The sequence below is a fragment of the Salarias fasciatus genome, unplaced genomic scaffold (genome assembly GCF_902148845.1).
Source record: "Salarias fasciatus unplaced genomic scaffold, fSalaFa1.1, whole genome shotgun sequence".
Classification (NCBI taxonomy): domain Eukaryota; kingdom Metazoa; phylum Chordata; class Actinopteri; order Blenniiformes; family Blenniidae; genus Salarias; species Salarias fasciatus.
In genome coordinates, this window is record NW_021941269.1 from 26392 (window position 1) to 38886 (window position 12495).

The 12495-nt window shown below is 53.0% G+C and overlaps 1 protein-coding gene across 1 annotated transcript in view; it reads left to right on the forward strand.

The window, feature by feature from the left end:
• Positions 1-12495, forward strand: part of LOC115384648 (E3 ubiquitin-protein ligase CBL-B-B-like) — a 32584-nt gene continuing 20089 nt past the window's right edge. The window contains exons 1-5 of the mRNA XM_030086886.1: positions 1-284; positions 1054-1224; positions 1602-1852; positions 9736-9882; positions 11616-11772. Of these exons, the coding sequence (XP_029942746.1) occupies positions 1057-1224; positions 1602-1852; positions 9736-9882; positions 11616-11772 (723 nt within the window). The 5' untranslated portion in view covers positions 1-284; positions 1054-1056. The remainder of the gene's footprint in view (positions 285-1053; positions 1225-1601; positions 1853-9735; positions 9883-11615; positions 11773-12495) is intronic.

Consider the following 12495-nt stretch of genomic DNA (forward strand, 5'->3'; position numbering starts at 1 on the left):
TGCTCTGGTTGCAGCGCTCTATGTGTCGGACGCGCCTGGCTGTGCGGTGCAGCGTACTGCCCTGGCAGCTCCGTGTCCCGGGCCGCAGCGGAGCCGTGTGGAGCAGTATGGAGCAGTGATCCGGCCCCGGGCCCTGCTGGCTGTGCGCTGCCGGGGAAGCTCGCTCCGGGCGGGGACGCCGCTCTGGGAAGTTCTGCCGCGGATCGATCGGTCGGCTGGATGTTGACAGAGCCGCTGCTGGCTCCACAGGCCCAGAAGACCAGGAAACACTCTGATGTTTGAAGGTAAAAAACAAACCTCCCGTGAACACTCCTCCACCCTCCGGACCGAGCGGCGCGGCAGCTGCGGCTCCACCTCTCCTCCAAACCCGGAGGCAGAGTCCCTCTGGACAGAGCAACTTTCCTCCATGAGTCGAACTTCTGAAACCTCACTGAAGTGTAATGGACACACCTCACACACACACACACACACACACACACACACACACACACACACACACACACACACACACACACACACACACACACACACAGAGCTGGGGAAGGCTGTGAAGTCTTTGTGTCAGGTGAGGATTTTTATTTTCGTACCATCAGCAGTCTGAAACATTTGGAGTTGGTTGAAGACCAAACTGGACAGTTTGTGTCCTGTGGACTGAGAGGAGTGTGTCACCGTGTTCTACAGCCTCAGAGCTGTGGTCACATATATCACACACACACACGCACACACACACACACACACACACACACACACACCCTGTGATGAGTGGACAGCACTTCCTCGTCCTCAGTATGGCTGCATCACATCTTGAAAATGATCATCATATTCACAACACACACATCAGACTGGAGTGTGTGGTGTTCCTCATGCACCACTCGTCCATCCATCCCTCCATCTGTCCATCCGTCCGTCCATCAGTCATCATCTCACCACCAGCCCTGGCACAAAGTGGCGTCCTGCTGCAGGAAGCTGAGCATCAGGATTGCTTTTATATTAAGAAGTGTGTGTGTGTGTGTGTGTGTGTGTGTGTGTGTGTGTGTGTGTGTGTGTGTGTAGGAGATGGCGACCGCCCTCAGTGGTAGGAACCCAGGTGGGCGTGGGCCAAACAGGGGCAAGGGTCGGATCCTGGGCTTCATCGATGCCATCCAGGACGCCGTGGGGCCGCCCAAGCAGGCGGTGGCTGATCGCAGGACTGTGGAGAAGACCTGGAAGCTCATGGACAAAGTTGTGAGTGTGGACACACACACACACACACACACACACACACACACACACACACACACACACACACACACACACACACACACACACACACACACACAGCAGGAAACGATAGCAGGGTCTGGGGTCTGCTAAATAATAATGTTAACACTCCATGAATAAAATGATCTAAAGTTCACCTAAAGCGTGTCACTGGAGTGAAGCATGCTGCTGAGCGGTGGAGCAGCAGGCCTGCTGGGAGGACTGCTGAGGTTCAGGTTGGGTGTGTTCTTCATGGACTCCAACAGCGTGTTACAGAGAGACGTGGTTCTGTCCCGTCAGGAGTCAGGAAGCGGACCCTGCTGTCAGAACCGGTGCTGCATTGATGGATTTCTTTGTCTCAGGTCCGACTCTGCCAAAATCCCCGGCTGCAGCTGAAGAACAGCCCGCCCTACATCCTGGACATCCTGCCCGACGCCTACCAGCACCTGCGGCTCATTCTGGGCAAATACGAGGAGACCCAGAGACTGGCGCAGCTCAGCGAGAACGACTACTTCAAGGTCTACATCGACAGCCTGATGAGGAAGTCCAAGCAGGCCATCCGGCTCTTCAAGGAAGGGAAAGACACCATGTACGAGGAGCAGTCTCAGGACAGGTGAGGACGACCCGGCCGCCACACTGTCCCTCTGGCCCTCCACCAGAGCTGCTGTCACAGCTGCTGGAACGCAATTATCAAATGGAAATGTGAGAGCAGAAGGCGGTGATTTACAACCCCGTGGCAGAGGAGCACTGTGTTCAGGACGCCTCACTGAGGCTGCTCTGCAGAGCTGCTCTGTAGAGCTGCTTTAGAGAGCTGTGAACATAATAAGCCAAGCAGCTCAAAAACACAATAAAAATTAATTACTTAATTGAAAAAAAACCCCATCATTTTTCAAATGTGCATTGGCACAAGGTAGACTGTTTAATGTGAAAGAACACAATAAGGACTGTTCTGAATGTTCCTCATTGTCAGATAGAGAGACTTGGAATTGAAGAGTTTTTAATGTCCTGCTGTTCAGTCGGTCCTCAGTGAATCCACCACAGTCCACCACCCGGGACTCTGGATCAGGTCCAGAACTCTCAGAATGTTCCTGGTTCACTAAAGTCCACTAACAAAAAACCTCACAGCGTGGCTCCGATCACCGTGCTCCCCATGAACAAAACAAGGGCTTCTCCCTCTTCCTTCAACCAATCAGAACTCTGGCAGACACAAGGCCCGCCCCCCGACCAATCACCGACACACCTGGACCTGACCTTGACTGACGGCCGGGATCCAATCACTGCTCGGCTGATTCTAGCTTCTCTCCATCATTTATTTGTTTTTCGCTGTATATTTTTCTTTCTGGTTACAGAAATGGCAAAACGCCCATATTTGATAAAATATAATTTTCGCTGTATTAAAATCCTGTGAAACCGCATCACCTGACCGGTGTGGTTTATCCACCAGAGCTGGGCTTCCCTGGAACATTCCGGGGTCCTGGGTTTACCTTGGGAGCGTTCGGGGCTGGCCCATGGCGCACACTGGCCAGTACTGGACCCCGGTCAGAACCAGGGGCCAGTGCTGGACCCAGGTCAGAACCAGGGGCCAGTACTGGACCCCGGTCAGAACTGATCACCGGGCTGAAGGTGGCGCTGTGGCGTCGGCGGCGGCGGCGGACATGCTGTGTTTCCAGGGTTACAGCAGTTGAGTGCTCGGAGCTGGCGGTGTGAGACGGGACTGACTCACCGTCAGAGTGGGAGGTGGAGCAGAGCCGCTCTGCAGGACTCGTGGTTTTTCTGCTTGTGGTTTTTCCTGTGATATAAAAGCTGCGAGCATGACATGTACCAGGCCTGTGCACGAGAGCAGTCAGTGTCTGGATGTTTGACAGTGTTTCAAATGAATATTCAGTTTGAGCCTGAATGAAAGAAGCGCCCATCGTTGCTTTCCCAGAATGACCTGAATGCATTACAGTCGCTGGTATTGATCGTTCAGTGGCGGTGGAGACCGAGGGAGGTGGATGTGGCACTAAGTGGTCCAGTGATGCTGAAACACGAAGCCTCTGGAACAGCAGGATCCTGGACTGTGGACTGGGTTTGGAAAACAACGTCTGCTTCAGGAATATTCCTATTCCTAAAATAGGAATCTGACTATTGGAGCTGCAGAGCTGCCTGAGCCTGATCCTCCTCTCTGACGGAGTGCCCGAGCCGGTCCCCGAGCCGGAGCCCGAGCCGCTGCCAGAGTCGATGGGGGTTTGCATTTTAGCTAAATGCTAACCTGCAGACTTCTGCATGGAACCAAGAACCTCCTGCGTTTAAAGTCTGGTCAGCTTGTTGGAGAGTGTGATTCCAGGCTTCAGGTCTCAGCGTTTAAACTGCAGAAACTGAACGGTGGGTGTTCAGTCAGCCAAGGGTGTCCAGCTGTGGACTCTGTCCTCCGTCTGCTGGGACATTCTATCAGAGGTGAGACGTGCTCACAGTGAAGCTGGAGGTGTAGAGTTTGAACCTGCAGGACTCCATCATAGTCTTGTGCAGCTGTAGCGAGGGGAAAACCCCGTGCACTGCACAATATTTAAATATTTCCTCTGTTGAGCTCTGCAGCGGTGTTTTTCACCTCTGTGAGATTTCTGCTTTCCATTCGTCTATTTGTGGTTGAGTGCAGTCAGCACTGGCCTCGGCAGACGAGACGTGATCTCCTGCCCTGCTGCTCTTTAGGAGCAGGAAATCAACAAGTTCCCTCAAAAACAGTCAGAAGCCTCTTCAGGTCTGCACTGCTTACATGTGTGCATTTGGTCAGAACAGATGTTGAAGATTTAAAAGTGGAAAACATTTGTTTTGACAGATTTTTCTGAATATACTGACTCAGCGTTTTTCCACACACCAGTGAATCCTTCGCTGAGTCCTGCCGGACGATCTTAACGAGTAATGCAGCTACTTTGTTTGAATGGCTTCAGAAAGACAGTTCGTCTCAGGTTTGTTGTCTGTTGATGTGCATTGCTTTGCCTCTTGGGATTTGTACACAGACGTTTCTGTGTGCTTGCTGAAGGATGGCCATGTCTCCTGAGCCGGTCCACTGTGTCTGATTGCAGTGACCCTCACTGAATTATTCAGAAAGCATGGCAGCAGCGTGGAAACAGGTAATTCAGCAGGTGCTGTCCACCAGTGACGTGTCTGACAAGCGTTGACACGGCCTGACCTGCCGACTTTGCGTCTAGACGAAGTGAAAGAGCTCTCTGCTCCTTCACAGCAGCTCCTGCCGGTGTGGGATGAATGTTTTACATCAACCAAAAACTTCTGACCAAGAACCATGACAGAGGCTCACTGTGCATGAGCAGACAGCAGAGGGCCTCCCATCTGCTAGTAGACTCCTCCAGTAGACTCCTCCAGTAGACTCCTCCAGTAGCAGTAGACTCCTCCAGTAGACTCCTCCAGTAGACTCCTCCAGTAGACTCCTCCAGTAGACTCCTCCAGTAGCAGTAGACTCCTCCAGTAGACTCCTCCAGTAGCAGTAGACTCCTCCAGTAGACTCCTCCAGTAGACTCCTCCAGTAGCAGTAGACTCCTCCAGTAGCAGTAGACTCCTCCAGTAGCAGTAGACTCCTCCAGTAGCAGTACTGGAGTAAAGTAAAGAGATGTGGTCTTCTGGACCAGCTGGTCTCATCTGTCTTCATCCAGTGAGCTTCTCTACTTTCTGTCTCTCCATGGTTCTGCTGCTGACCCTGGTCTCTGTCTCTCTGGACCTTCTCGGTGGATTAGTCCTGCCTGTGGATCTCTGCCCCCCACTCTGCTTCTTGCAGTGGTTCAGGGAGTTCCGTGTTCCATTTGAATTTACTGACCTTACAGCCGCGTGTCCACGGACCGCTGCCCCGGCTTCAGCTGCAGCAGCAGGCGGGGTCACACCCAGAGGCCGGAAACTATCCATGAAGACAAATCCAGGGTCTGGGTCCTGCCCCCCACTAGTCCAGGGTCTGGGTCCTGCCCCCCACTAGTCCAGGGTCTGGGTCCTGCCCCCCACTAGTCCAGGGTCGGGGTCCCTGCCCCTTACTAGTCCAGGGTCTGGGTCCCTGCCCCCCACTAGTCCAGGGTCGGGGTCCCTGCCCCCCACTAGTCCAGGGTCTGGGTCCTGCCCCCCACTAGTCCAGGGTCGGGGTCCCTGCCCCCCACCAGTCCAGGGTCGGGGTCCCTGCCCCTTACTAGTCCAGGGTCTGGGTCCTGCCCCCCACTAGTCCAGGGTCTGGGTCCTGCCCCCCACTAGTCCAGGGTCTGGGTCCTGCCCCCCACTAGTCCAGGGTCGGGGTCCCTGCCCCCCACCAGTCCAGGGTCGGGGTTCCTGCCCCTTACTAGTCCAGGGTCTGGGTCCCTGCCCTCCACTTGCGCGGGGCTCGGCCTAAGCCCCCGACCCATCCAGGCTCCAGGTCCACCCCCAAACGTTGGTGTCCTTTCGGTAACAGTAGAAGAACGCCTGCTAAAGCGCCCGTGCTCATTCCCTTCTGTCTTGACTGCGTTGGGTATACCCCTGGCCCTGCTGGCATCATGCAAACACACCAGTTCAGTAATTCCTCGTGCTCGTCACATGAACTGTCATTGACCGCTGTGAACCTGAGCAGTTGCTTCACGTCTGTGCTGCTATCCAGCAGCAGTCACTCTTTACATCTTTAGCTTTTTCCCTACATTGGTTTGAATATCCAAAATTGTCGGCCTCTGAGCAGTGCTGGTTTGGTGAACTGTTCCCCTTGAGATCAGGCTCCGGTCTATATTTTTCATATCGTAGCCGTGTTGTCCTACTTCAGAGGACACAGGAACACCGTGCTCATCATCCATGTTTGTCCTTGTTGGTGATGTTATCGTGGTGAGTGAAATTGAAATCTTTGCTTCTGCTTTTCTCAGTGGTTTGCAGTGGAACTCTGTGAAGAGGGAATCTGTCAGTCTTCTTGAAAGATGCGGTTTTCCTGATAGAACTTCCATATTAGAGCAGACAGTACTGCTGCTGGAATGAAGAGATCAGAAATGAATTTGCAGGTTGCACCAAATGGCTGTGCGGGCCACATGCAGCCCTTCTCTCACGTCAACCACAGCTGCTGCAGCTGCAGGAGCTGGATGCCATTTATCCTGAGATGCTGTGATCCAGCAGGTCTGAGGAGGAAACAGTGAAGAGCTGCTTCTCTTCACTGATACAGCTATGAGGCTCCAGGAGGTTTCTGGGAGACGTTGAGTCTGAATACATGGAGCAGGGACGATGCTAAATGCTAAATGCTAACCTCCAGAGTCCTGCAGAGAGCAAAGTGCACCCCACTTCAACCAACTCTTAAATTTGACGGAGTTGTTGAACATTGTTGTTGAAGATATTTCAGGGATGATTTTTAAACGTCTGAATTGCTGGCTGGTACCGGCAGGCCCAGCGAACTGCTGCCTGAGGGGTTGAGGAGACAAGAACCTGGGTCTGGGAGTTCAGGAGGCCACGGAGGAAGACTACTGGTCAGCTTTAAAGAAATGTTGACAAAACTATCCTCCGCCTCAGGAGGGAAAAGCATTTTCCACCAACACTGTTTGCCGTGGAGGAGGGGAGCCGCTGACCTCCACTGGGACTTCCAGGACCTCCTCAATCCCGTCACCACGTCTTCAGTGGAGGAAGCAGAGTCTGAGGTCTCAGGTGTGGACTGAGGTCTCAGGTGTGGACTGAGGACTCAGCAGTGGACTGAGGACTCAGAGGTGGACTTAGGTCTGAGGTCTCAGAGGTGGACTCGTCCATCACCCAAGCTGAAGTCACCGAGGTGGTTGGTCAGCTCCTCGGTGGCAAGGCACCGGGGGAGGACGAGGTTGTCCCTGAGTACCTTCAGTCTCTGGATGTGCAGGACTGTCTTTGTTGACGCGTCTCTGCAGCATTGCGTGGCGGTCGGGGACAGAACCTCTGGACTGGACGACCGGGGTGGTGGTGCTCCAACTATGAAGGATGAGATTCCTTCACCTCCCAGGAAAACAGTGTTTCAGGACGCTATCCGTTCACCCACAATTTACACAGGCAATTTCAGAAAATCATGAGCAAAAAAAGTTGCACAGGTTTCCCGACCCATGCTAAATATCTGTTCAGCAGTGTCCGACTTTGTCATGGTCTAAATTATTCTCCATGCTTGTGCTAGCGGAGCGCCACAGCGCCATTAGCACAGTGGTTTCCTGAGTGGCTCCACCGGGTTGAGCCACAGTGGCGCCTCAGCGGTCCAAACCGGCGGTCGGTTGCATTTTGCGAGTAAATCTGCTCATATGGACACCCTCAACATTCCCCCGTGGCTACTGCCATGCTCGGTGCACGTGATCCCAGCAGGGCGCGACACGGCGCCCGTGCAGGCTGCACTCCCCCCGTTTAATCCGCTCCGCCACACGCTGCATCTCTCATTCCGCTTGTACTTTCTTCTTCATTTGTTCATGTTTGGACCTGCTTGTTCTTCTTCTTCTTCTTCTTCTGTGGTAATGGTGGTTGCCGGCAGCTTTTAGGCTCATTGCCGCCACCTAAGGTTGGAATCAGGACTCGCTTTTTTTCTTTTTTTTTTTTTTTTTTTACTCACTCGTGTGTTCGTGGTGTGATTGTGTGTACCGACCCGTGACGGTACGGGATGAATACAAATACCGTTACACTCCTAGTGCACACCACGCCGGCGGAGCGCGGTGCTCTGCGCCCCATAACTGTCCAAATCAAGTAAACTCTCCCAAACGGCAACCTGCACAGCGCTCTCTGAGGACTTGACAGAACGTTCTCTTGGCATGGATGTTACTCAGGATTCCACTCAAAGAAGCAGATCAAGTTTTCTTTTCCCAATTCTTTTATTGTCAACAAATCTTTGGATCCTTAAGTTCCTTTATACCGCTTTCCCACTGGCCAAAAAACCCATTAAAACTCTCTAATACCCGGCTCCTCATGGCGGTGGGAAATGGTTTAAATGGCATTCTGACCCGGGTCGATCAACCCTGCAACCGACCCGGGTTTTAATCGACTCGACTCCAATCGGCTTTTAGTGTGAAAGCCAAACCCGGGTCGACGCGGTGATTTACGTGAGGACGTTGACGTAGCGTGGCTACGTTAGCACGCTTGTTGTTGTTTTTAGACATAGCAGGGAGTAGTTTCTGCACCTGATGCTGCCCTTATACGGTCCCAGATACAATCTGCATCTCTCTCTAAAGCTAGGGTTGGCGATCTTGGAAAACTAGTGTTATCATGTAGCATCTCCCCAAGGCTCCGCCTAGCTAGCTCCGCCCAGCTCCCACCCCATTGGAGGAGCTCCCGTTGGGAGCGGAGACGCGGAGACGTCCGCGTCCAGTGCGTTCCTGGCGTAACCGTCCTCAGCGCTTCGTTTCTTCGTTTTTCTTTATTTGCACTACTCCAAGGTATTGCGCACTCAGCGGTAAGTAAACCCCTAAACATTCTGCAACGACGCTCCGTCCTTCTACGTGCACTGAACCAGGGTCAGTGCACGTGTACATGTACGCGCACGGGGCAGGTCGAACGGCGAAGGGGTTTGATTGGTTTAAATGAAGGTGTCCCCTCAAGACTATTGGTTGCTGTTTGTCCCGTTTTCCTCCTGCTGTAGATAGCGGATATTTTCCAAACTACTTTAAAAACAGAACATGAATTGCTTCCCATCGGGTCATAAAGATCATTTTAACCAGTATTTAAAAAAATGTATCTCATTCAAATCGCCAACCCGAGCTTTAACTTGAATCTGGGGTCCATGGCTGTGGCGGCTGACGGCCGGCAGAGAGCATCGAGAGCGTCTCTGATGCCACGCCCCGATGATACATGCTTCAACATGCTGCTGCTATTTCCACCAGGTGGCGCTATCGCCATCCTTTTTGGTAAAATGAAGAGCCGAAAATGTAGCGTCCGACATTTTTCCTCAGAGCGTCAGTTCTCGTTCGCGTTTTCTGGCTCTCGCAAGAGCATTTGTCACGGCACCCGGAAGAAAGGAATCGTTAAGCGAATCGTTAACATAAAATGTAAACGATGTCGATGGATTGAACCATTTGGAACCGGTTCTCAACAAGAACCGGTTCTGGATTCCATCTCTAATGTTATAGATGTAGCACACAAGCTCTGGTGAAGCACATGTATCACTCCATGAAAGGGTGTCGCTCTGTTGGGTGACTGAGCAGGGGTCTCCCTGTGTGGATGTGATTGGACGGGGGTCTTCCTGTGTGAATGTGATTGGACGGGGGTCTCCCTGTGTGGATGTGAATGGACGGGGGTCTTCCTGTGTGGATGTGATTGGACGGGGGTCTCCCTGTGTGAATGTGAATGGACGGGGGTCTTCCTGTGTGGATGTGATTGGACGGGGGTCTCCCTGTGTGGATGTGATTGGACGGGGGTCTCCCTGTGTGGATGTGATTGGACGGGGGTCTCCCTGTGTGGATGTGAATGGACGGGGGTCTTCCTGTGTGAATGTGATTGGACGGGGGTCTTCCTGTCTGGATTGCGAAAGAGTTGGTGAGTCCCGTGTTTTTTAGCGTCTGTCTCTCTCTGTCCTCTCTTCCACAGACGTAACTTGACCAAGCTGTCTCTGATCTTCAGCCACATGCTGGCTGAAATCAAAGCCATCTTCCCTGGAGGACACTTCCAGGGAGACTCCTTCAGGATCACTAAAGCCGACGCTGCCGACTTCTGGAGGAGATTCTTTGGAGAAAAGTGAGTTTTGTGCCACTTGTTGACACCATTTGAAGAGAAGGTGAATGAATCGATCCCATTTCAGGGTGGAGCTGCTCTTCCCCTGCTCCAGCAGGGTGGAGCTGCTCTCACCCCAAGAAATTCCACTTCTCCTAAAGTCTGCAAGACTGAATTTCAGTTCTAAAGAGCAGAGTAATACCTCAAAAACATTCCTGACCAAAACTGAACACACCAAAGTGTCATAACAGGATTCACTTTAATTGTTAAAACAAACAAACAAACAAAAAAATTTCACGCAAAGTGGAGCTTGAGCTTCGTTCTTCTTCCAGGCCTGTTTCTTCCCTTTTAGCCACATTTCCAGAGCCACAGCAGCTCTTTGTCATGTGACCAGGCTGTTCCTACTCACACTGGTGTTTCACATAAACTGGTTTTCCTGTTAGCTGGTGATCAACTTCCTGTTCGTCACGTCAGATGTTAAACTGAGGCTCTGTTTCTACCTGACGTTACTGAGCTGATCAGAGGAGACTTCCAGCAGAACCAGACCCAGAGGAGACTTCCAGCAGAACCAGACCCAGAGGAGACTTCCAGCAGAACCAGACTCAGAGGAGACTTCCAGCAGAACCAGACCCAGAGGAGACTTCCAGCAGAACCAGACCCAGAGGAGACTTTCTGTAGAACCAGACCCAGAGGAGACTTTCTGTAGAACCAGACCCAGAGGAGACTTTCTGCAGAACCAGACCCAGAGGAGAATTCCTGCAGAACCAGACCCAGAGGAGACTTCCAGCAGAACCAGACCCAGAGGAGACTTTCTGCAGAACCAGACCCAGAGGAGACTTCCAGCAGAACCAGACCCAGAGGAGACTTTCTGCAGAACCAGACCCAGAGGAGAATTCCTGCAGAACCAGACCCAGAGGAGACTTCCAGCAGAACCAGACCCAGAGGAGACTTTCTGCAGAACCAGACCCAGAGGAGAATTCCTGCAGAACCAGACCCAGAGGAGACTTCCAGCAGAACCAGACCCAGAGGAGACTTTCTGTAGAACCAGACCCAGAGGAGACTTTCTGCAGAACCAGACCCAGAGGAGAATTCCTGCAGAACCAGACCCAGAGGAGACTTCCAGCAGAACCAGACCCAGAGGAGACTTTCTGCAGAACCAGACCCAGAGGAGACTTTCTGCAGAACCAGACCCAGAGGAGACTTCCAGCAGAACCAGACCCAGAGGAGACTTTCTGCAGAACCAGACTCAGAGGAGACTTTCTGCAGAACCAGACCCAGAGGAGACTTCCAGCAGAACCAGACCCAGAGGAGACTTTCTGCAGAACCAGACTCAGAGGAGACTTTCTGCAGAACCAGACTCAGAGGAGACTTCCAGCAGAACCAGACCCAGAGGAGACTTCCAGCAGAACCAGACCCAGAGGAGACTTTCTGTAGAACCAGACTCAGAGGAGACTTTCTGTAGAACCAGACCCAGAGGAGACTTCCAGCAGAACCAGACCCAGAGGAGACTTTCTGCAGAACCAGACCCAGAGGAGACTTCCAGCAGAACCAGACCCAGAGGAGACTTTCTGTAGAACCAGACTCAGAGGAGACTTTCTGTAGAACCAGACTCAGAGGAGACCTCCTGCAGAACCAGACCCAGACTCCTTGAGCAGGTGAAGTGTGCGGTCAGCACTGGTAAACCCTCCCGGTGAGCTGCGTGGCGTTTGTCTTGGTCCTGCGGCTCCTGGTCAGGACCTTGTCTGGACCTGTTGCAGGACCATCGTGCCGTGGAAAGTCTTCCGACAGTGCCTTCACGACGTGCACCCCATCAGCTCGGGCCTGGAGGCCATGGCCCTCAAGTCCACCATCGACCTCACCTGCAACGACTACATCTCCGTGTTCGAGTTCGACATCTTCACCCGCCTCTTCCAGGTAGGACACCTGTCAGTCCCACCTGTCCACCTCTGCTCCTTCTACTGCTGTCTTCGGCACGACGCCAGGCATTGCTCATGGGACAGAACCCAGGGAGCCTCAAAGGGACTGATTAATGTCCAAAGTAGTGATGTCCACTGTGAACAGACGAAGCTCAAAGCTGAGTCTGTTCACAGTGGACCGGAACAGCCAGAGTCTGTCCAGCAGGAGACGCTGTCCCCACAGCAGGACACGCTGTCCCCACAGCAGGAGACGCTGTCCCCACAGCAGGACACGCTGTCCCCACAGCAGGGCACGCAGTCCTCACAGCAGGAGACGCTGTCCCCACAGCAGGAGACGCTGTCCCCACAGCAGGAGACGCTGTCCCCACAGCAGGAGACGCTGTCCCCACAGCAGGAGACGCTGTCCCCACAGCAGGAGACGCTGTCTCCACAGCAGGGCACGCTGTCCCCACAGCAGGGCACGCTGTCCCCACAGCAGGAGACGCTGTCCCCACAGCAGGGCACGCTGTCCCCACAGCAGCTGCTGAGGATGATGGTGGTGATGGTGATGATGATGGTGATGATGATGCTGTTGATGGTGATGATGATGCTGTTGATGGTGATGATGATGGTGATCATGATGATGGTGGTGATGATGATGCTGAGGATGGTGATGATGATGATGATGATGGTGATGATGGTGATTATGATGATGATAATGATGATGATGATGTTGATGGTG